Source organism: Sparus aurata, chromosome 4 (genome assembly GCF_900880675.1).
Source record: "Sparus aurata chromosome 4, fSpaAur1.1, whole genome shotgun sequence".
In the NCBI taxonomy this organism is placed as follows: domain Eukaryota; kingdom Metazoa; phylum Chordata; class Actinopteri; order Spariformes; family Sparidae; genus Sparus; species Sparus aurata.
Genome location: NC_044190.1, coordinates 10388017 through 10413462, shown reverse-complemented (window position 1 = coordinate 10413462; position 25446 = coordinate 10388017). Strand labels below are relative to the sequence as shown.

Here is a 25446-nt window from a genome sequence, read left to right as displayed (position 1 = left end):
TCAGCGAGGAACTGACATACGTTTCAGGTTCAGAAAGACGACAGGAATGTGTGTCTCCATGCCTGGCAGAGGAACCCTGTTAACAAACATGCAATATACACTGATCAATATATATACTTGTCTGGGATGGCAAGTTGAGGTATTAAAAAATTATTATTAAGTAAACCAGATTGGATACAATCACGGACACTTCCTGCCATGTGTCATACCATTCAGCAGGAGCTCCAGGAATGCCGCTGCCAGCAGAGGGCACCATGACAGCATTTCTCTCCTCTGTCAGAGTTAAGCGCCACTCCAGCAGCTGGGCCTCCCTCTCCATGTCATCCTCTGTCTTTTCTGTGTACAGAACAACACTCAAACATTAACCACTTCCCTGCAGCTACAACCCAGAGGGTACAGGAACAGTTTTCAGATTTTGCACAGTGTATTACCTGCTTTGCTGACCAGGCTCTGCAGGTGCTGGTCGAGGTATTCTTGTCTCTTGGTGAGAGCAGCTAACCACTGGCCCCGCAAACGTTCCAGGTCTCTTTCCTATACAGCAAACCAGTCAATTACTAGTCTTCAGTTCCCCCGTTAATAACACAAGATTGAATGTTTATTGCTGCCTGCGACATAGGCAAACTCATTATAGACAGAGATGTATTAAACTGGTCTACCTGATAACTGTCCATCTCGTCTCCTTCCTGGTTTCCTGTGGTGTTTCTGATCTCCACACAACCCACTGACACTGCCAGCAGTATTTCTGCTATAAGAGGCATGGTGCCCGAGTCCTGAACTGACCGCACTTCCACCTGGATTCTTCTCGACTGGCCCTGGTGATGAGGAGGTGCAGCAAGACATGTGTTTAGAAGACAGGATATTAGTTTGGAAATAATGAAAATATTCAAAAGCTGGCTTTTTAAGATTAAGTTTGTTGCTGTCACCCAGTTGACTGTGAATGTGTTTGGGCTTATTCCTACCTGCCGAAGCTGGAAGATTCCCCCTGTCCGCACATCTCTAGCCGGAATCACTTCCACCGGTACAAAGTCTCCATTCTCATTTATCTCTAGGATTTGAATCCACAGCTCCAGGCGACGTGTTACCTCACTCCACCTACAATAAAACAATATTAGCACCACAGCTGGGCAACAATGGTGCGCATCAGTTACTGGAAAGTTAACCCACATTTAGGAGTCAGAGATGACTGTCTGTCTCTACCTGTCTCGTAATGTGCGTGTCTTGGCCTGGATGATGCTGAGATCCCACAGGGCGGGGTTTCTTCCTGTATCAGCTTGTCTGTGTCCATAAACCTCGATGGCAACTGCCCCTTCAGTCAGGTATTCGATGAAATCCTCTGTTACCGACACCGCCAGCTCCTACAGGAGTATAGAAAAGCCAGTCTTGTAATCAATCATTAAGAACTAGATATATATTTTAGCTTTCTTACCCCCTACAGTGTTCATTAAAGCATTAAATCTGGACTTTATTGTAGTCCACCTCCCCCTCCCAGGCTTCACCTTGCAGCTGTCAAACACCACCATGCAGTGTGGGTCCTTGGTGCTGGGTGAAGAGGACGATGGGTCTACTTCAGGAGCCACTATGATGGGCTCAGGCTGGTCCCAGAATGCATACTGACAGAAGACGAAGTTGGAAAGGTACTGGGGAAGACCAGTGGCCTGCAGGATCTTAATCTGCAGAGGACACACAGCTCAAAAGTCATTAAAAGATTAAAAACACATCTTCTGCAAAATACAACCTATTCTTCTTTGGCTGCTCCCCGTTAAGTGTTGCCAAAGTCGGTCCTCTCTAATTACTATTATTTCCTTCATGAATGTGGATTTATTGCAAGACTGTTGTATTAGACTGTACTAGTTTTAATTAAGTGTACCTAATAAACAGGAAACGTCTTCTTTATCTATAAAAAAAAGCTCCTACAATGATTTTAAGGTACTGACGGAACCCGGTCTGATTAACAGAGATAATATACTTATCTCTGATGATTTGTCCTACTTACCATGCAGACCAGTTTGCGATCCTGGATTTCATTGTCTTGGTTGTTGTCAGATTCATCTCCTCCAGCCATGTTGTCCTCCAATCCCCCGCCAACCCTCACTACCTCCACATGAAGACGCCCTGTCACCTAAACACAGGCAGGAGAGTGAGAACCTTAAAAACACTTTTACCCTATCCATACCTCCAAAATATAAATGAACATCTAGCTGAAATTTCCTCTTTACATCTTTGAGTATTCTGTAACCAAACTTTTGCATTTTTGCAATATGGTAATCATTTGTGTATTATGTGAATATGTTCCAGGATTGAATAACAACTATTCTCTTTGAGAGTTACTCTGAATGAGTGCCACACAGTTTTCTACTAAAATGTAAAGTCTCAATGGAAGCAACTGCTGAAATTAAAAAAAAACAGAAGAATCCATCAAGTCTAGAGACTCTAACGAAAATTTTGAAAAACAGATGTAGGAATTAAGTTCATCATTAACAAACAAATGTGTGACTACCCACCTCTCCCTTTTGGTTGATGATGGGAACAGCATACTGCAGCTTGACGTCATAGAAGAGACAGGAAAGGAAGACATTGGCGACGCCAATCAGACTGTGGTTTTCCTGCTCGTCAAAAAACGGGTCTGCTCGACGGAAATATGAGCGCATCACCTGGAGGAGAACACGGAATACCACTTTATCTCACTGAGATGCAAGTAGGCCTCAACAGTGCTCATCTTCTATGATTTTAAGCTGACCACAGGGTATGTCCTCATTTCTCATGAGAATGCAAATTTGTCACGCTAACTCACTGGGTTGTCCTGGTGATGGACGTGGTATTCTTGCCACTCCTGGTACAGCTCTCTCATGTCGACCAGGCGATTCTCCATCTTCTCGAGACTCCAGATCTGCTTCCCTCGACATCGACGTCGAACCTGAATTGCTGGTTCACTGAGCACAGCATCCCTCTACACAAACAGACACACACAGATATTTAGAGAAATTGCTGCGCTAAAAACAGAACACAGGACATCTTTGCATAGATGTCTAGGTTTTTTAGTGTGCCTGTGTGAGACCTTGCGGTTTGCGTTGAGGTTGTCTGATGGGATCTGCAGAGTGACTTTGTACTCTGTGTGTCGCTCCAGTTCATCAGCAATGAAACAAGCTTCTTGCACCAGGAGGTTTGCCCTCACTATCTGCTCCCTCAGCCGCCGCAGACTCCTCACCAACACTGCCTCCCTGAGGGACGGTGGAAGTGGCAACGAAACAGGAACGAGGAGGAGGATATATATGGAAAAGGTGTTCAACTTGCATTCATAATCAAATGGATGTATAATAGATGAAAGTAAAAACTAATTCAGTAATTAAGTGTACATTTCTATTCTAAATACACACAGGCACTCCTACCTGTCCTCATTCCACTGCCTCAGTCTGCTCTGAGCGCTGGTCGAATGACTCATCCCTCCCATACTGAGTCTCTCCAGGCTGCGGTAGTGAGACTGCTGTCCTGAACCCTGCTGGCCAGATGCCGGCCCTCCGGTCGAGCCTGTGGACAGGCGGTCTGGGTTGAGCTTCTTGCGGAGCTGCTGGAGTTCCTGCTCGTACATTTGTCTCTGTCGCTCCAGAGCGGAGCGCTTCTCCTCTTCATGCTGCCTCTCCAGAGACTGGAGGACTGCTTGCATTGGGTCTGATAGGACAAAGCACAGAGGAGTCAGAGAACTTTACTAACTTTTAAATGTGCCGTCTATGCAGAATATAGATATTAACACCTCCTTACCATTATTTCCCAGGGCCTTCATCATGACCTCTGTCTGAGCAAACTCATAGGAGAAGCTGACCTCACTGGACACTTCACTGGCTGTGTCACCATCTGCATCCAGCTGTTCACTGCTGCCACTGTTCTTCATCACTCCTCCCTCACCCTCTTCATCCTCAGCTCCCCGGGAACGCCTCTTAGGCAGGTTGATCCTGCAGGTAAGATGTCCAGTTTTGAATTAAATCTTTGGTCTCAACTGATTTATTAGCTATAAATGATCAGTGATTAGGTAATATCTTTAATAATTCCTTCTAGGAACTATTACAGTTCACATTTGAGATTGAATGCCTTTAAATTAAAACAAAAACAAATTGTAAAAAATGTATATATCAAAAAATATAAAGAGATACATAAGTACTAAAAGTGTGCAACACTTACACAATATTCCATACATAATACATTGTTATGTAATATGTAATATTTTATGATATGAAAAAGTATGAAAAAGACTGAGTACAAAACAGCAAACAAAATATAAATGTTAGCAGCTTGTGTAAAATTACCTGAAGAAGTGGTTGTTTCCCCAGAGGATTCGGTCACCATGGTGAAGCTGCAGACCGCTGGTTACTGGAGAGCCATTAACACACGTCCTATAAGACAAGAAAGACAACAGTGATATTAAGACTTACTGTTGAAAACTGATATAACGACATCTCTTGTGGTAAAACAACTCTGCCACTGCGGGTGCCTTGCCAACCCTGCATGTTTTTATCACTCAGAATGATTTCAGGTCGGTGATGTGGGTGTGTTTACCGAGCGTTGCGGTAGGGGGTGAGGATGACGGCAGCCTCCGTCGTTATGTCGATGACACAGTGCTCAGCCTGGATACCCATCCCACACAGCTGGATGTCCTGAGAGTCTGCTGAGCCCACCTTTGTGTGTTCCTGAGACACAACATTCAAAATTTTACAAGTTGTTGTCAGCTGAGAGTGGACTAAAGCCTACACACGTGTGTAAAGTGTATACATATCTGATTTAATGCAATAAAAACTTAGAAGAACTTTATTTGCCCTGGTCATGACTGTCTTGATATGACCTCATCTTTGGTCATCGACTATTAAACACCAACTTTTTGGTATTTGCTTTTGTGTTTTTAGATTTACTTCATTTCAGTCTTGAGGCTTCCCAACACATTTAAAATTTCAGTTTTCTAGATTTCCTATGGCAGGTGAGTTGGGATATAATGTTTAAACAGCAGGTCGATTGTATACCGAGTCAAACAGAGTAAATTCAATGATAGTGATAATATTGTCTGATTTTTTGTGTGAATAGGGAGAATACATGACAGAGCATTGAGTAAAGCATGATGAGGACTGTGTGTTGAGGACTGTGTGTGTGTGTGTGTGTGTGTGTGTGCGTGCGTGCGTGCGTGCGTGTGTGCGTGCGTGCGTGCGTGTGTGTGTGTGTGTGTGTGTGTGTGTGCGTGCACACAAGTACCTTCAGGTAATACACCAGAAGTTCATTGAGGGCAGGATCGGCGTTAAGGTTGACAAGAAAACTCTTATCATCTCCAACTTTAATCCCTGAGGACTGGAGAGAAATACCCAAACTCTCTAACTGCTTCTGCCGCTCCTACAAACAGTGACAGAATTCAGATTAACACCGAAAATGATCCAACATGTAAAATGTATAATCAGGAGGAGTTTGACCAAATGTAGAAAAAACAATCACGGAGAGATTCGTTTTAGAAGCCCAGTTTGATTAGTAATTATAGGTATATACATACGTAATCTTTCACAACTCTTGTGTGTTTTACCTGTGCAACCTCCTCAGTTTTGCGAAGCTTCTCCTCCCAGGTGATGGTCATCTCCTGAATCAACTTTTCTGACTCTTCCAGACGGTCTTTCAGATCAGGAGCCTTCAAAGACTGGGGGGAAAAAAGAAAAATATAAACCCAGCAGCTTAGATTTAGGAAAAGCAGCAAATTCCAATCCTAATTTCTAATATCTTGAAGATAACCCACCTCTGCCTGAGTCAGCTGATCTCGTAGTTTCTCTACTTCCTCTCTGAGCTCCCTGATGATGCGAGCGTTGGGGTCTTCGTTAACAACAGCATGGTTCACAATGTTCTTTGCTCTGTCTGCATATCGTAGCGTTGACAGTGTTTCTTCATAGTTGTCTGCTGCTGGACTCACAGTAGCAACCATCGCTGTGCGACTGTTGCCGCCCAGACAGTCCTGGAGAAAGATGCAAGAAATTCAGAGAGAAGGAGAGAGACACGGAGAGAGAAAATATGAGAAATTATCAAAACAGTTCTCTTCTTATAAAACAAAAACCAAGCACTGGATATGAATAAATGTACCTTCAGCAGCCATGTCAGAACAGAATCTCTGTAAGGAACAAATTTGTTTTTGTTCTTGGCAGTTCCCTGTTCAGCTAGTGCTGAGATCACCAGGCCCAGAGTAGTGAGAGACCTGGCAAACACACAAACACACCAGGGTCAACGGATTTCTATTTTATTTCATGTATCTGCTGAAGAGTTGGTAACACTGTCCCTGTTGCTTTGGTGTGTGTGCATCTCTTTGCGTGAGGACGCTTCAAATCAAGCATGTTTCAAGGCTTTTTCAAGCAAATTCACATTGTATTATACTACGCTTTAGGTGAAAGTAAAGTTGCTGCAGTTGGACTGGATACGTTAGTAAATACTGTAGAGTGGCACCAAATCCTCACAAATCATACCTAAAACAGGTTAAATGCCTTCAACAGCTATAAGTGCAAGTGACAAAGTCTCCAGAATGACAACACTCTGGTTAAAAAGGAATATTGCAAAATTAGGTCACACTACCTGGGTGAAAATATTGTAAAGCAGTTTAGAGTTTGGACCCAATCATAAGCTTGTGTGTGTGAAATAATTGTGTATCTGTGCACAACTGCTTGTGCATACTTGTTGATGTTGCTTCCCTCCTTGAGACGTTCTCCTGCTGCTCCAGTTTTTGCTGCTCGTTCACTTCCAGCCAAGTCTACCAGACTCAACCGACTCACCTTCTCACCACTTGTCTACAGAGAAAGAGAGACAGACATTGACAACTGTTCATACACATATGACATGGCATGCATTGTTTTCACAGCAATAAAGACTTAATAGCAACATAGTCATGAATACCACTGTCAAAAAGGAATGTCCATTTGTCTTGTGGCCAAATGCATCATACAGTTTCAGTAAGCTGGATCGACATGTAGCTACAAAAGTGGCCTTGCAGCCAGCAACCCGCTTGTATTTGTCCTCTTACAGTCTTTGACTGCATTGTCCAGCCTGCACCTGGAGTCAAGGACATTTCTGCAGATCTGTATCTGCTAACATTCCTGAAAGCAGCGCCATACATCCTCATGAGGTCTGACAAAACTCGGATGGCTCATAAATCACCATGGAGGCAAGACATCCAGGCAATTCCTGCTGGGTTTCAGCAGCTTTCAACTGAGCCCTGCTCTGATTTGCTAGCACTACAGCAACAGATGACCCAGAAATAAACATCAAGTTCGAAACCTCCCCTCCCCTGAATTTTCTGTTGAGTTTATTTAGCTACTATAAATGCTTCGGTCTTACTCAGAAGACCTTCTCTATTTTTTACATCGGATTCTTGTGATTCTACCAAATGATTCATGTCAAAATGCTCTGTACGACTTTGGTTTCTCATCTTTCACCCTCATGTTGACAGGTTCCTTCAGTTCCTGTGCGAGACTGTTGAAGAACTGGATATCACATCACCATCTGTACTGGGAAAGGCCCACTGCTGGCCAAGTGTGACAGGTCAGTAGCTGACAGGGCTGAATGTAACACCTAACCTCACCTGCTGCACAATGAAAGCAGCACATCAGCAGCTCAATGTCAGCTGCTGCACCTATCTGTCTGTATCAACAGTGGACCAGTTCAGAAAACAGGTGTAATTTGACACTCATTACTTCAATGAATTTGTCTGGATTCCAAACGTCTCATGCTATCTTGTCACTCTTCCTAGCTGTTTAATCAAATCAATTTATTTATAAAGTCCCAAATCACAATGGCATTGCCTCAGTGATCTGTTATACTGCAGTTTCTCTAGTTTCTACCCTTTTCTGATACAAAATGATTACAATAAAAATCCTTTGGCCTCTGAAGCTCCACCTACCTACATTCAGCAGTTTTTAATGCTCAGGAAATCAAAGCTTAGAAAAAAAAGGTTGAAACTAACTTAAATTAGAAACAAGAATTAGATGAGAGACTGTAAGAAATGTATTCACCTTATTTGGTTGGAGATACAGACTGCTAATATTGTGTTTTAAACTCTCATATTTTGCAGGTAAAGTTCTGTGTGATGGAACAGACAGTAGTTTATATGCTGCTGTAAAATTAGCTTCTATTGTATTGTGAAAACAAAGTCAACCTTGTCCTGACAAAGAGATAGGTTTGATCTAATGCCTCTTGAAAAGACTTTGATCACATCACATTAGCAACCACAAGCAAACCCAGAACCTGATTCCTGAACAGAGTTGGTCATGAGTCTAACTGATACAGATCAGCCTCAGACAAACTCTGCTTAAAATCCCAAGAGTACGACAAATTATTTAACAAACAAGAGATTGCAATCTGGGCATTGAGCAAATATGGCCTGAATTGTGAATACATAAATGGAGAGCCACACAGTTGGTAGACCACGGTGGTGACTGAACAGTCCCAAATACAGTAGGAAGCTAAAACTTGGCATAATTACACGTCTTGATTGCAACGGCCAATGACTAGATTCTAACGAACAGTGAAGGTCCGGTTACCTGGTTGTGTCAGACTTGGAAATTAACAACCATAAACACACTCCACTTTCTTTTTCAATGTGTATGTCTCTGAATTTTGTATTACCTGTGTACATTCTGCAGACTCTCTTTAGTACTATTCAGTTCTTAACATCTAGCTGGCTGAGTTAATAATGAAGATGGAAATACCAGCCACTGTAGCATTTTTTCCTTCTTAATAAGGAATTCAGTAACGAGGACGGGTGATACCCGATCAGTAACCAGATCAGCAGGCAGGACACACTGCTGATCAGCCTACTTGGCAGCATTAAGGTAGCAGCACAGAACAACTGTCAGGGCGTTACGAGGCGCTATAAAAAGTAAATAATCTAGTAGATGTCATCATGGGAAAAACACAAAAAAAAACCAAAATATGCTGAATACTTAGCTAAGTTACCCAGCTTGATTGGATTTGGCGGAGCGGATAACAAAATCGTCAACAACTGAGAGTTGGCTGCAGATGGGGCCAAAGTTCAAACTGACTGAACTTTGAGTGGAGTATTTGGTTTACAAGTGTGAGCAGGGAACGCAAGTGAAAGGAAATCCTGTGATGAGCTGTCGAGTGTCAGAATGACTCATCCAGCCACGGTTGATTTACCTACGTGTCACAGAAAACTTTTTTCTTTACATGACCCTTCATCACTGTTTTTCTTACCACAACTCACGCTGAGCCATTAGGGGGCACAGATGAGCTCCAATGCTATGATGTACAGCAGTATTCCTCTGAAATGTTGTCAAACTCACACATTCTTTAATTAACTTCTTGAGAGAGCAATTGTAAAGTTCTCATTTATATGAATGTGTAATACTGTGTATTCATACCCAGAGTGGGCTTTTCTAATATAGGGGTTAGGGCAATAAGATGTACTGCTACATACAACCAACAAGACACTTAGGCAGTGAAACTAGGAACCAACAACCAAAACTAACATAAGGTGATTATGTTTGATGTCATATATAGTTATACATATTCAACAAAACAAGGTCTGTATATAATCAAAGACTAAATTCATATTGTATCGAGTAATTGGAGTTATTAGATTAGATGTACATTCATTGTAAGGCTGCCACTAATGATCATATCAATTAATGATTAAATTAGCTTTTTTTTCATGAACTGACTGATCTTTCAGTCTGTAATAAGTCAAGAAATAGTAAAAAATCCAAATCACAAGTTCTTCAAAACACTTTTTTTGTCTGAACAAAAGTCTAAGTCAAAACCACTTATTTCTGTTTCATTTTAAACAAAGAAAAGCAGCAAATCCTGCTCTCTGTGAAGCAGGGAACAAAGCATGTGTGGCAGATTTGCTTTTGTAAATAAGTGAAATGATAAAGCAATTAGTTGCCGAATTTTTTCATACACTCAACTCATTGTTGTAAATCCCTTTCATGAAGAAGGAAATGGCAAAACACAAAGTTTACATATATATCTGGGTTGTTTGCATATACAGTATGTGCATTTGTTTATCAAACACTCTGAGGCTTGCACACTGATTAGATGATACTGTAGCTAAGGTTTCACTGCCCTGAAACACTAGCCCGGCAAGCCCCGTCTTTCTAAAACAGAGGCGGAATATTCCTCCTGTTCCAAAAGCCGCCACCGGGGTAGGCGAAAACATGTGACGTGTGTGAAGCACGAAGTTAGGCTGTGAACAGTGACAACGAATTTGTCTTTAAAATAAGAGCTTTACATTGCACCCCATCGGAGTTAAGAACTGGGTTCTAAGCGGGGGGCTTTTAATTGGAAAGTAGCAACCGTTCCTAGCTTGCCGCTACAACAACAACTGCACACAACCAAACAGCTACAGAGACCGAGGAGACGCTAGCATCTCCTGGATCTCAGCGGCTGTCCAGTTGCTCATCTTAATGTCCGCGGATGAAGTGATGGACTGACCGCTGTGATCAGCTGTTTCTTGGTTTTAAAACTCCCCGGCTATGGGTCGCACAACAGTGCAGGTCATCGACACCTCCGCCCACCTCACGCAGGGGCTGGCACATTGACACCTCGGATTTAGATAGCAGGCGAGGCAGAAATAAGTGTACCCTTCTAAGCGGCAAATCGGCGGACCTAAACAGACCCCCAATTTTCCGGCCTCTGTCTAAAACCGCGGACCTAGCCGCCAAAAGGACGGGCGAATTGGCAGCTTGCTGCCCTGTCTAAAAACAGCTATTGTTTAACATTCTGGGATTAGCTATTGTTTTGAAGCATTAAAAGCATTTTTCACACAGTGCACCGCATAGTTTGTCATTTTCCTGTGACTCCTCTGCACTTTAAAAAAACAAGTCCTTATTTCTGCGGACTACCACAAAGCAACAATGGAACATAAAAACAGGCATCATATTAAATACAAAACAACGAACACTGTGTAAAAATATACAACTCAGATTGCATTAAAATGAGCTGACATCTGGTATAGTGTGGCTGTAGTGGTCAAAGAGGAGTTCCCTGTGACAATGCAAACTGATGTGAAATGTATTTAGAATGAGGTGTGGAGACAATAAAATAAAGTGACAAAGAAAACAAAGAAGTGACTCATCCAGCCACAGGATGTGTCGGCTAAGTGATTCACTGACTACATATTAGCCGTTTGCTTGATGAGCCTACTGACTGACTGACCAACTGACTATGGGTGTGTCATGAAAACAGAGCAGCCTGTATCAGCTGACAAACTCAGAGTCACACCTGTGAATTATTAACAGCCCTTGTTTGCAAGTTGGTCTGGAAACAGAGCAAGGAGCAGGAGAGACTGAGTGGGTCAGGGAGGAAGGAGAACAGGTCTTTTAGGTCTATTCTTAGATTTTGTTGAAAAAGCAGATAAACCATTAGTATATCATATACCAATAATATGTACAATTCTGGCAATAATACAACCCCAAAACAATTTCACATCAAAATGAAATGAACAATCATTAGGATTAGAAATGAGCACCAGACTAACATAAGGGCTTTTCACACTGCATATTCTTAGGCCAAGGCTAAAGTCAGAGTTAGCCCACTTTGGAATGTGCCAGTGGAAACACTTTTTTAGCCAGGAGCTTAGCACAGCGTGAAAAGCACCATCTGTAAATGTTAGTCAGTTACATGAAGCAGATGGATTCTGGGACAATAGAGGGTGAGGCATTTGATGATGATTAAACATAATTTAAAAAGATCAGACAGTAAACAATTCAGATCTTAAGTATAATTAAAAATGTTGCTTAAAAGCAATAAAAAAAAACAAAATGTGTATGTTAACACTACGCCCTACTCAGCTTGTGTAGCTTCAATGTGTAGCTCTTACCCCAGACTGTAAGTCTTTCAGTGTATGTGTGAGGATGATGTTGAAGACGGCGTGCGATCGACTGCTCTCCTCATTCATGTTGGTAGCAGCAACAGTCCGAGACTTATTCCCCTCTGACATTAGAGACTCAATGTCCTAACAGCGGAAATCAAACAATAAATAAATGATGAATAAATTGTTTTTCATTCTCACAAAAGAATATACTTTCAAGACTGTGAAAAAAAAAACTTTTATGAGAGACTCTGCTTGTATATTTTAGTAACAGCTTCAATTGGCCCAACTGAGAGCCAAATATAAACCATAACAAGTACTGAAATTCTGACAGTTCCTCTTTCCAGTGTGATTAGCTGGACGACTAAGCAGACTTCTGCAAACATGTGAGCTGCACTGTTACAAATCCTCAAAGTTAAAGATCAAAGTGAGAGGGAATGCAAGAAAGATGCTTTGCTCACATGTCTGCTGCACACTGACACATTGGTCAGAGTGAGTACCATTGGTTAAACCTGACGTAACAGCATGGCAAACAGTAAAATTCATTAAGAAAAATATTTTTACCTTGTAGCTGGCAACAGCTAGTCGGGAGAGGCCATCCACATACGGACCCAAAACTTTATGTTCCCTGACCCTCAGAGGTTGTCTCCCCCTGGACAGAGAATAAAGACAGGTTTCAAACACAGTCAAACAACATGGTCACTCTTGGTAAATCACTATTCATCTGATGTATCACCAAATGCTGCAATATAGGCTCAGCTGGTTCTGGCGACCACATCAGCATTCCCTGATTAGCACTTGATTCAAACTTTCTCCAGGGCTAAGAACTTCATCATTCTCCGCTCCACAGAAAAGCCCATATGGCTGTCAGATGGGCTGCTTTCCTTTGCGCCGTTTTACTGAGGTTAAAAGGTCACATGGTGAGTGAAGGTCAAAGGTCATGCTGTCTGGGGCAGCAGACACAGGCCTGTGCGCCTGATTTACTGCTGACCTGCTGGACATGAACTGGACTCCATCAGTAACTGCAGGGCACAAGAGTGATCTTTTTAATCTGCTGGTACCAGCAGCTGCTGGTACCAGACTGCACCTGACACTTTCTCTGTTATACCAGCTAACTAATTTGCCAGAGACAATATTTAGTTATATCTAAGGTCAATACCACAGTCAATGACTATTGTTAAATTGTGTTTTAGCACAAATATCACACAATTTATCAACAGTAAGTGTAACTAAACACTTCATGGTGCAGCTTCACTATAAAAAGACAATATTCTCTCTTCAAAGGATAGAGAATCTTCAGAAAGTACATTCTATACATCTATTGCTTTTTTAATTTGGCTAAGACTGATGACAAACACAAATGCAGCAGTGATGGTGTTTTCATGAATTACCACAGCCACTGTGACCCACAGAGGGAAAGAAAAAGCATCCTTCCTGTCATAAAAGGGTTAGAAGATTAAGACAAGGTCGTACCCTTTGGGATCAAGCAGATCTCGGACCTTCTCGTTGTAGATCTCCATGTAGGACACCTCAACAGTAAAGCTCTCCTCCTTCCTGCCTTCCGTCTGGGTTCGTTCAAACAAAGCGCTGCACAGCCGAGGAATCAGACCTGGCTGGTCTCCTGAACCCATCATGGTATATGACTTCCCCGAACCTTGTTACATCACACACAGACAATGTCAACCGGTTTAGGTAATTTGAAAAGTGAAAATAGCGTCTTTGTGTGAACCTCATACACGCAAAGTGCCCACTTTACAAGGTACAGCTATGTAATCTAACGCAATTCAATACAACAGCTCTGCCATATTATCTATCTTTACAACGCCTATAAAGTTTCATTTTCATTTCATCTCGGCAACATCGGACTTGTGTAAATTCAATTATGTTCGTTATGAGGCCTTAGTTAAAGGTTGTTTACCTGACCGCATGTTGACTATATCGACTATATTGATCAAATGTTTTGTCCTAGCCATTCTTATGATGCAGTACAGTTTAAAACAACCACCATCTATAAACTCAGTCCTAACACATCATTTAATCAACACCTCTCTGACAGTGCAGTGTTTCCCTTAAGACTGAGTTATAGCAGCAGGGCTGTCATGCCAAGCACATATATTTGTACATTTGCAAAATGCGACATGTCAGAGGTTTCTATTTGTCTGTAAATACAAATAAGGTGTGATGAGCAAATTATATTTTGTGGGGCCCGCTACCCCCCAACCCCATTTTGACTAAAAGGCTATTATTTTATGTGTAACTTCTATCACCCTCTAGATAGTCATTTAAATCCACTGGGTGTGGCTAGCTACCTGTCAGTTATTCTTACAATGATTCCTTCTCAACTCTCCTTTTATCTGAATTCAACTTGCATCACGACAGCATTGTATTATCAAGCAGTGCTAAGTGACTTGAATTGAACAACATTTTAAGTGCTAAAATAACTTCAATTTATGACAATCTTTTATGAATCCTGTCTAAAAAAATATTTAATATCGAAGGGAATCTGCCAAATGCTGTTGATTGACAGCTGTCATGCATCACAGTGCCCCTCACACACAGGGAAAGGCCAGCCTCCAGGATGAAGAAAACAGTCAGATAAAGTGGAATACTTGTCGTCTTTATCAACATCGATCAACCAAATGTTGTTTATCTAACAAGAAGGTGTTGACTTACGTTTTCCGACACACAACTGCTTCACCTGTAACATTAATGTGTGCCACTCATGTGAAGTTGCAGGACAGCTTTTTTCCCTTCTGTGAAAATATTGACTCTTACTCTTGTTTGGTCGTGTGATGTTGCTTCGTAAGATAAAGTGTGGGACAATTCTCCCTTACTTGAGTGAAGGATCTGTTTAATTATCAAACTGAACACCGTCACCATTGATCTGCACCTCAGACTTTTCCATTCACAAAGATGCTGGCTCACCTCTGCTGCAGCTCAGATACTAACTCCAGAGGCGGATCAGAGCAGCAGCAAAACTTTGCCCCCTCTTCACATCTTTAACTTTAACGCAGACAGCTTATATGCTTTTACCCGCAGGTGTGTTAATTAACCTGTCGCTATATGAAGTGTCTGTAGCTTAAATAATATGGCTAACAGTATGATAAGTGCCGCCCCTCCTCTCCTCTCCTAAAAAAAGAAAATTAAAATCTAGGAGCGACAGTCACATTTCAATAGCGGCGCACCACCGCTGCTAAAGGAATACAGGGGAAACACTGCAGTGTCAAGAAACCTTTAACATTACAGACTTCATAAAGTCTGATTTATGGCAGAGAACAGTTGTATTGGATCAGGCTGTACTGGTGTACCTAATACAATTCTGCTTTTTTGTTTTCTGACACTGGACTGATTTATCATCCTTAACGGTTTCTTAAAACATTTGTTGTGTTGACATTATGTGTAGACTGAGAGAAAGAAGATAATAAGCTCTGTTTCTACAGTCGTTAGTTTTAGCACCACTATGCTATCATGCGTCTAGAGTTCTGCTATGGGTTGCATAGAACTGCATTTCAGCCTTGGTATTTTGTTGATTCAGGAAAGAGGAGAGGCAGTCCAACCTTCCTGCCACAACACATCCTTACTGACACTCCTTTCTTAATTATTACACAAAAACACTTTAGTGCACTGTGCTTATAATGGGAAAGAGAATTGTTCATATTTTGTGTCCTACTTCTGTAGCGCTCATAATATATATTCACATCATATTGACCACTGAATAGTGAGTTGTGTCATGGCAAATTACCAGTTTGTCCATAGGCAAAGATACAGGCATTGTAGCCCTGGAAGGCGTTGCGGAGAAGACTTTCCCCAAGGCACTGGAAAACCACCTCCTGACCTGCAGACACACACACACGATGTACTTTATAACTGTGACTATGAAGTCTTTTAAAACCGAACTGTTTGAATGGTATTTCAGTAATGAAAAGTTCAAAGTTTTGACACTGTGATTTGTTTAAGTAACTAACCTGCAAAATTCTCCTTATCTGTTTCATCCATGGACCAGAAGCAGTAATCATAGGCAAAAACCTGACAAATGCAAACAGCAGCAGTATGAGACTTGATGAATGAAAGAGGTCTATGGCCGATTGTTACACAGCAATGTTAACTATTACTAAAGATATTTACATCTCATTTCTGAATGTTTTTGTGAAAACAATTCCATATACATTACACAGGAGTTTAATTCAATTGAGAAACTGTGTTAAAGTGGAGTCACTTTCAAAAGAACATTTTTAAATTACTTGTGATTTGATATAGATATTACTTATCTTACCAGTTACTAATGTTTGATTCAATATGTTTTCAACTGAGTTGGATATAAATTACTTTTTATCACCCAACATAGTGTAAACAGGGTGCATTTTTAGTGTCATGTGGTTTATGAAGAACTGTGGTAATGTTTTAGATGAAAAAGACCTTGTTGGCCTATATATACACACACACAGTAAAAACATATTCAAAAGTTTCCTTGAGACAAGTATTCCGAGAAGGATTAAAGTTGATGAATCAAACTCGTAAGATTCTTTAGTCAAAAACTGTTTTGCAGACATCACTTTGTGTCACTGCCTGTATGGTTGCACACAACTCCCAAACTGAGTGGATGACATACAGCGGCTTCTTTGTTTAACACAGATGATTCATAACTGTGGAATTAGCTCAGTGTTAAAAATGTCTTTGTATGTAATGTGTGTATGCTGTTACCTTGGATTGACTCCTGATGATGTAGGGAAGATCAAGGTCCACAGTAGCATGTGGATAGATAAGAGGACATGTTAGAGAGGATGCAGTGTGTTAAGCCATTGAGAACAGTATTTGTCTGGGAAAAATGTAACATGAAACGTCAGAAATAATAAATATTCTAATAAGCTTCTAGTCAATTAATGTTTCTTTTACAAAGTATCTTGTGCCCCTATACAGTACACAGATAAGAGAAAGTCAGAAAGAGAAATAAAACATGGCTGAAAGAAGATAGACATGAAGACAAAGGCAGAGCCATTGGCCTCAGGCTTTTCTTGTTTTCACATGGCACTTCTGCACACATACGATTCAAAATCAGCCTCATTTGTGAAGCTTATTTCTGTCCCATCAGTTTGTCACATGTCAAACCAACTTCTCAGGGGATTTGATATGTGTGTCTGTGCATTCATCTCTGCGGGCTTGGAGGTCAGAAAAAAAACTCTGGTACTGGGGGAATTGCTGTGGGAATGTCTGTGTGGGCATGTGTGAGTGTTGGAGGAGGGTTGGTACTGAAGTTGGCAGATGGAGGACTGAGGTAGTGTGTGGTGGAATCAGATGGTGGTGTGAAGGGGTTACTGGGTTTAGGTCATTGCTCAGAAATGAAAAGGGACAAGTGGGAAACATGCCTCTGAAGGTTTATGAAAAAAATCATTGACATTTTAAAAAGAGTGGGGGATTGGCCCTAATATCTGCCTGATCTTTTACAGAAGAACCAAAGAACAGGCACATACAGTACACACATGAATCCACACAAACACGTCAGAGTTTGAGCATTTCACCGACAGCTATGTCCTTTAAAACTGATTTCCTCAGCACAGGGACAGACACACACATCTGGCTCTATCTGCATATGTCAGAACATCCAGACCAGGCTAACCTATTTTAACAATACATTATACATTTTTAAAAAGCTATTCAGATGTTTACACTAGAATGGCACTCAGTAAAGCGCATACCTCCGCCAAGGCCCAACAGTCCCCTTTCGTACTCACTCGTAGATACAAGCCACCTAAATATGCCAGATTTTTGGCATTAAGATCAATGCATTATTCCCTGAGAAATTAACAAAAATGTCAGAAAATGCAATCTCACAATAAGCCCCAACAGTTAATAGGGTCCATCCTGGGCCGAGAACCATCTTCCATCTGAGTGTCATGAAAATCTGTTAAGTAGTTTTTGTGTAATCTGCTGACAAACCAACCAAACAAACAGAGACTGGGAAAACATAAAGTTCTTGGCAGATTACATAATGACAACGGTACAGGAAGATGAACCCCTCCTTGCTGTCCACTAACGTGTACAGTAAATTACACTACAAATAATTACAAGGGCAAATGTAAATATAAGATAAATGTTTCAGCTTCTCAAGATCCAAGCAGAGGTGGAGCGTTTTGTTTCTCAGCAGCTTTTTCACATCATTGGATTCAGTATTTGCTTTTTACCTGTAACTGAAACACGCAACAGCACAGATCTTTATGTTACAGATCACGCTTATCAGGTCAAAACATTTTAATCAACAGTGTGGTGAGCTTAAACAACACAGTTTGGAAAACCAACTTTAGTTACCATTAATTAATTTCAACATCCTAAATACCTGGCAACAACTAATTAAGGCATTGTCATCTAGTGTGTCAGTTGTCTCTTTATTTTGACAGGTCATCTTTAAAAGCTAACACTCATGACTTTTATAATAATCACAACATGGTTGATCAACTGCATCTGAACTGTATAAAGTTTGGAGAAATAAATAGTGACACTGGCTAGAGGTGCATTTTATCTTTATCAGGCCACTATATCACATAAGCCAACAATTCAACTCCACTAAATTCATGTAAATTAACTGTAAAATCTGAATCAAACTCGCTGATATGCTTTTCTCATTATTTTCGAGTGACATTTGTCATTAGGGCATTAGCCATTCAGGAGGTGCTTTAATCAAAAAGGGTTATAGCAATATGACATGAGGACTAGCAGTCCCCGAGGACACAGAATCCATAACACTGGCAGCCTTGTTTATATAGTAACTCATACATCACATGCAGTCTGATGAAATTCTCCCTTTTTTAATTATCACACCATCACATGTTTAGCAAAAAAAAAATTCCTCACACACTCTAAAAGCTCTGTTCTCTTTGTTCTATACAGTATTCTTCCTCAATACAGGGGAATATTCCCCTTCCTCCACCATCTGTGTGGTGCAGGCTCCACCCACAGGGAGTGGTCTACTGTCAGTCAGAGAGCTGAGTCAAGTTGGATGACGAGACCAGAGGTAAGAGACTGCAAGTGGTTTACACACCAGTGCACACTTCTATCCTTATGAGGACCCTCAACTACACGTATTCTTTCTCTTAGCAATGAACAATCAGCATGACACCATAGCTACATCACAAAAATGTCTTCAATCTGAAAATCTCAAACCTGCAGTTCTTAAGATACATACACAAACGCACACATAAAAGACACTCACACACCTGTTTCCCTTTACCCATGCACATTCTTTACAAACCGCCAAAGCTGCAGCTCTTGCAAAGCAGCCAGCATACAGTTCAATCTGTAACACTTCATATTTCACTGACGTTCCACTGCTGACATGCTGCATTCACAGAGCAAAAACATGCAGAGTAATTTCTATCTGGAGGCTTATTGATTCCAATAGCTCTTCAAACCAGGATACAATTAGGACCTCCTCTACACAGTGTTGAAGTTTATCTAGAGCACTGTTTAAGAGACAGGCAGTAAGAGAGAAGATTTTAGGGGTATTTGAGAGAGTTTTCAGTGTCTTAACATGATAAAAAGAACCGGATATATATTTTGTACATACGCCAATACATATGGGGCTGCTTAAAGTCAAATCTTGTCACACTTGAATCCCTTCCACAAATTGTTTGTGAATCCCTGATTTCCAAATAGTTTTGCTCCTCTGAGTGCTCCTCAAGGGGCTTCTAGAGCATCCTACATACCCACTATCTCCCCACAGTCATATCTCTGAACACTTTAGGGGTGAAATCGGCATGGCAGGTTTTGACGTACGTAGTGATGACAGCTGTCATGGTTGCTTCAAAGGCTACAGGCAAGAAGGGTCACCCATGTCTTGCACTCAAACGCCCATTAATGAAGCTAGGGGCCCCCCTGACCAATGAGAGGAGAGAGTCAGATGGTCAGGAGAGCTGTGAACCCGCCTCCCTCGGTCCTCGAACACTTCTATTCGTCCCTCCTCCCTTCGGCATGCTCCTCCGCTCTGATCACCGTCATTTAAAAAATAACTTGATGCATGGCTGCTCACCCCCTCCTCTGCCGTATTCTACTGTTCTTGCATTCTTTTTCTTTTTTTCCCTGTCCAGGACTGTACCATCCATGGCTCTGTAGGGAGGAATGAGGAGTGGAGGATGGAAAGGAGGCTGAAGGTAGCCAGGGGGGTTAGGGAGCAAAGAGGCTGGGCCTAAGACTGGAATGTTAAGCTGAAGCAGAAACAGCATCAGTGTATCACAGTACACACTGATGGCTCTGAACAACAGGACATGTAACAGGCTAATACATGAGTTCAGCACATACTGAGGAACATTGTATAGGACAATAGTTCCCCACACACTGTGAAAATGATTATACGGTAGACAGCCTAAGCATATCCTCCTACATATAAAACTGCATGTTCCAGGTACCATAAAGAGGATTATACCAATCACTGTTCAGCTGCTGTATCACTTTACAACTATGCATTGAAAGCCCAGGCATTCTACACTTACAGTACATGTAGTCTATTGGCCTATTGACGTTGAGTAAAAAAATCAAAGCCGCCATATCACACCACACAGTCTGAGGTTTAATTCACACTACATGAGGAGATTTGCGATGGCAGGCAGTTATGTTATTCCTGCAATTATTATTATGTCAGTAATTGTAAATACGTAGTACGGGTAGCTATTGCCTACTTTATGTATGTATGTATGTATGTATGCATGTCAGCTTTCATGTTCATGTGTCCTTATATATAGGAGGAAGACTTCAGTTATTCATTTCATTTTGTATGGCCCACTGCAAATTGAAAGGTTAATGATTACTTGAAATGTCGCAGGAGAGTTAAACCTTAAAATGACCAGGCTCAAAAATAATCCTTGAAAAGGCCAGTAAAACATACTTATTCATAATGATGACTGATTTTGACCTAAAGTGAGCAGAGCGTGCCAGAACCATTAAAATTAATTGACATGTCATGAGATGAAGCCTTTGCATCGAATTGAAACCCTAATATACATATTTCACTTTGTATCCCAGTGATACACATTAACAGGACCTCTGAATTGTTGTGCTTTCTCATGCAAGCTTTCATGTCCTCACAGAAATGATCACCAAAGTTGACCCAGAAAACAAATGGTTTGCATAGTTAATGTTAGGTAGAGGTCAAAAGAGATGCACCCCAGTGGCTCTGGGCATCTGCACTGGCACCGGTTCACTGTAACTGCATTTTTTAGACTGTATTTTATTTTAAAATTTAAACCCCTATTGAAAATGATAAAATTGAATAACGAAAATTAAAGGAAAATAATTAAAATTAATAAAATGGGTTAGGGATCGTTTTAAATGCTACAACCTAAGAAAAAAAAAAAAAAAAAAAAAACCCCTATCATTTTAATCAGAGGAGCTATTTTGCATAGCTCCCGACAAACAGTTGGCAAATTTGAAGCTTTCTCTCAGCTGCCAGGCTTATAAATGCACACCACACTGTTACATATGCTGCCAACATTTTTGATTTCCTGAAATGTTTTATTAACTCTCTAGCATGAAGTGTCCAAAGCCCTACCTTAGCCAGACTACATGGTCTGAAAATTAAGCTTGAATATAAACTTGGACTTCACCCTGCTCAGATCCAGTTGATGACCTACACAACCCTTCAAACAAAAATCAAAACAGGAAGCACTTGGGGAAAATGAGCCAGCGTGGCCTGTAGATGAATGACACACTCTTTCCTTAATTCCTAACCCTGTGATTATGTTAGTAGGCTGTTAGAATCTCCCAACATCACAATGGCCTTACAAACCAACTGTCTATACTGACAAATGTACTGTAGATTCTTCACTTTCAAAAACTGATTCAAGCGAACACAATAACACCAGACACACATGATAAAAACTGCCCTTGTAGACATGTTGACATACACACACAAAATGTCCAACATCATTCCAGAATAAGGGGCCACACAGTCTCTTTTGTGTATCGTCTTGGAAACCAAGCAGCTTGTGTTTGCCTCACTGACATCTGACAGGAGACAGATCGTTGTCAGAGTGTGTCAACATCTAGCTTCTGCAGTCCAGGGCAAACAGCCTCAGGTCATCATGCAGACTGTAGTGTCTGACTACACAGCTGCAGGGGAGTTAGCTGTCTGGTTATCAGAAAGACTAGTACAGTGGATGTCGACCAATAATAATGATAGTTGGGAGAAGGAAAAAGCTGATATGACATGACGACGATGAATCGGCTGATAAAATAAACAAAGAAAAAATAATTTGTTGGTGAAAGCTGGACAGGTACAACATAGTCATCTATATTTATATTTTAAATGTTTTCATGGCTTTCCATCAAATGTATCACTGTCGAAATTGAACAATCTCTGGTATCAACTTTATTAGAACTGTTCTCAGTGGTAAGTTACAGTGAAACTCCGGCTTTGTAATGTTGGTAAAATAGAGTAAAATCAAAGAGTATGTCCTGCATATCTCTAAAGTTAGTTGACACGAGATCTGGAAACTTGAGATTTAGTGGATTACATTGTTGGGATCTGTTACATTTACAATGGACGGTGTGCTGTTCTGTGGCTGAACTGGCCAGGATAACTTCTGTTGTGCAACCTGTAAATTGTTAAAAGCCACTCTTACAAACTAGTAACGTTTGTGCATAATCCTGGGGGAGGTGGATCCTAAAATGTGCGTAATGTGTGAAAATTATTTTTAAGGAGTGGAGAATTACTAGTATTTGATAGTCTACACTGAAAAATGTGACATTAATAAAGTCTGTCACACAAGCATAGCTACTGCAAATCTAATGTTAATGTACAGCAGTTACCTGTCTGTGTCAATTTGTTTACTTTAGATTGAGAGAGAGAAGGAGATTAAGAACATTTCTTATATTTTCAGAAGTGGCAATCATGATGACTGACATAGCGTATGTAAAATGGTGATGTAGATCTAATGTTTCCTTGTTTTTCCTCTGTAAGAAGTTTTCAAATAAAGCAAAATGCTCAACTTCACAGAACAAGCCGCCACAGAGTGGCACCACAATGAGTCACTGAGAGTGGCAATGTGAGGAACTTAGCTCTGGCCTGCCCAGTGTGCACCACTGGTGGAAAAACTGAATTGGACACATAAGCAGAGCACACAGCTGACAACTGAGAAGTAAGAAAATGTTCTAAAAAGGAAATTACCTTAAAGTGAGGTACTTCTAAATTATTCATAGAGAAGCATACAAAAATAGACTACGAATATTTTCACCAGGCAAAGCACTGAATATAACTTCAGTTGTAAGGGGAAAGTTAAGTCACTTGAACACTTTGAGATGGATAGATGGATAGATGGATAGATAGATAGATAGATAGATAGATAGATAGATAGATAGATAGATAGATAGATAGATAGATAGATAGATAGATAGATAGATAGATAGATAGATATCACACTTTGCCGTTTTTGTTTTTTGGCTTCATGGAATTTCTTTTTTTTAGATTAAGTAGGTGTTTAATAGGACACGTTTTACCAAAAATGTAATTCAAAACAAATTAAATGATTCAAATTAACTGATTAATTCTTGCCTTTGTAGCTCAGGTCTTATTTGAATAACACAGCAATAACAGCATGTGGTAGAGAGGCAGTGATTAGGTCTAAACACTGGGTGGACTACAAGGTCTATTGTGTGTCAAGGCTCAGTGTTTAACTAGTCCTGTACGCGGCCTTGTCCTCTATTAGTGATGGGTGGCTTTTTCTGGTTCATGCCCGAGCGAACAAAATGGTCCTGTCTAAGAATAGTAAGAGAATGTGGAGTTAATGACAGACCTAAAACATCAGTAAAGTCAATAGCCAAACATTTCATCTGCAGACCTCTGTATCCGATTAAATAAACTGGAAATGACCATAATCCACCAGGCAAACACTCTTAAATATTGAGCCATGGTGGCTAAAATGGTTTGACCATTGTTTTGCACTCTAAGGGTAATGTCACAGCCTTGCTGTAAGCAGGGAAACAAAAAGAAGGAGGGGGGAAATGGACCAAAGCTGACATTTGATATTAACTGCATTTATGTGTCCAAAACACAAAAAACAGATAAATGCTAATGTATTAGCTGTAGGGCATGCAGCCAGAGTAATAATCTAGCCATAACTCAGTTTGAATGCACTCACTAACCAGGAGGACTCTCAACAGAACAGACAGTCAACACTTACAAATGAAAGATTTACTTCTCAGCTGCTGTGAGGCATTTAGTGGATAGCTTTCAGAAGAGCCCCACTAGCTTTTACCAATTACTTCCAAGGAAAGCAGTTTCAGACAGGCCTAGAGAAAATCCTTCATTTATATTTAAACACTACTAGCCTAATCCTTAGCTTCAGCAACAACCCCCACATAAATACCAGTGTAGACATTTTTGAAAACTTCATGTCAGACAGCAGAGATAAGGAGTCTACTGCAGTAGATAGTGAAAATAGATCATGACAGAAAAGTTTCATTACTGCATCGCAACAATCTTCAAGAGCTTGAGACTGAAAACAGCCGTGTCTTAAACGAGAATATACACGAAGCTTCATCCACATCATTTAACCTTTGCTATATCTTTTTTTGGACTAACCTGAAGTACCTCTCAATAAATGTCTAGGAATATTAGCTCCATTTATCTGGCAGTCACTTGACCTCTGCCCCATGGTATCCTTTTCTAAATCTTGTTTGTGTACAGAGCCCTGCCCAATTTTCAGACTGAACCATTGTTTTCACATTGTCAAAACCAAAAGCTGTACTGTAGAGCTATGGTAATTTAATGACAACAAAATAATCAGTGACTAAAATGAAAGAAACCGAAAGCAAGTGAAAGGAGAAATACATTATGGAACGGGGGCTTGTGGATCAGATCCTGAAAGTGAGACAGGAACAGGATGCAGCTCTATATTTGAAACCAAGGAAATGAAGATCATTACAAATAATAATAATAATAATAATAATGATAATAATAATAAAAATTGTGGTACCCAATCAATACCAAAAATCCAGGTGTATTACAACAATGTGTAAGATGATAACCATATCATCTTACACATTTGTATTTAGTTTTCCCATAGAAGTATAGACAGACTTTGGATTCAGTCTCGACGCTGCACTCTCCCTTTTATGGATCATCCTCTGTTGATATGTGTCCAGATTTAAACAAAGAGAACCCTGGTAATACATTTGGCCAAGAAAACACCATGCTGCTGCAGCATCGTAACTTTGCAGCATACTTCCTTTATGCACCCACTCGAGTCAGTCAGCTATTTACAACTAACTATACTACTGAGTAGAAGACAATCTTCCAATGTAAACAGTATGTAAATGGGAAATGGGAAATGGAAAACAAACAAGCAAAATGAAAAATGACATCTGCATGCTGAGGACAGCAGTCAGTCAGCCCATCCTCCTGCTGCTTCCTTGCTCCTTTGTCACAGAGAGACTGAGAGAGAAACTCTGCTCTTGTTTAGTCCTCCATAAAAGTCACAGGGAAAGTTTATGGTCGACAGATGCTCAAGAAATGAGGGTTTTTCCCCCTCTTCCATCGTCTCCTCACTCAAGGAAGGGGCTTCACGGTCACCGACAGCGACCCGGAGTTAACCTCCCCCTGTGTTGCCACGGAAACGGAAGAGCTGAGAGAA

At 40.8% G+C, this 25446-nt stretch overlaps 1 protein-coding gene across 5 annotated transcripts in view; it reads right to left on the bottom strand.

Annotated features, from left to right (window-relative positions):
- The window catches only part of kif13ba (kinesin family member 13Ba), a 45995-nt gene that overhangs the window by 11861 nt on the left and 8688 nt on the right, over nt 1–25446 (bottom strand). For all 5 annotated transcript variants that reach the window (XM_030414031.1, XM_030414029.1, XM_030414032.1 and 2 more), the window contains exons 4-29: nt 16532–16544; nt 15796–15856; nt 15573–15665; nt 13304–13484; nt 12395–12482; nt 11840–11974; nt 6679–6791; nt 6097–6208; nt 5759–5971; nt 5552–5662; nt 5233–5367; nt 4549–4679; nt 4299–4385; nt 3757–3947; nt 3387–3666; nt 3056–3218; nt 2792–2947; nt 2502–2651; nt 1994–2119; nt 1497–1670; nt 1198–1355; nt 960–1092; nt 657–812; nt 432–531; nt 210–336; nt 21–76 (exon numbers count right to left, since the gene is read on the bottom strand). In XM_030414031.1, the coding sequence (XP_030269891.1) occupies nt 21–76; nt 210–336; nt 432–531; nt 657–812; nt 960–1092; nt 1198–1355; nt 1497–1670; nt 1994–2119; nt 2502–2651; nt 2792–2947; nt 3056–3218; nt 3387–3666; nt 3757–3947; nt 4299–4385; nt 4549–4679; nt 5233–5367; nt 5552–5662; nt 5759–5971; nt 6097–6208; nt 6679–6791; nt 11840–11974; nt 12395–12482; nt 13304–13484; nt 15573–15665; nt 15796–15856; nt 16532–16544 (3443 nt within the window). The remainder of the gene's footprint in view (nt 1–20; nt 77–209; nt 337–431; nt 532–656; nt 813–959; nt 1093–1197; nt 1356–1496; nt 1671–1993; nt 2120–2501; nt 2652–2791; nt 2948–3055; nt 3219–3386; nt 3667–3756; nt 3948–4298; nt 4386–4548; nt 4680–5232; nt 5368–5551; nt 5663–5758; nt 5972–6096; nt 6209–6678; nt 6792–11839; nt 11975–12394; nt 12483–13303; nt 13485–15572; nt 15666–15795; nt 15857–16531; nt 16545–25446) is intronic.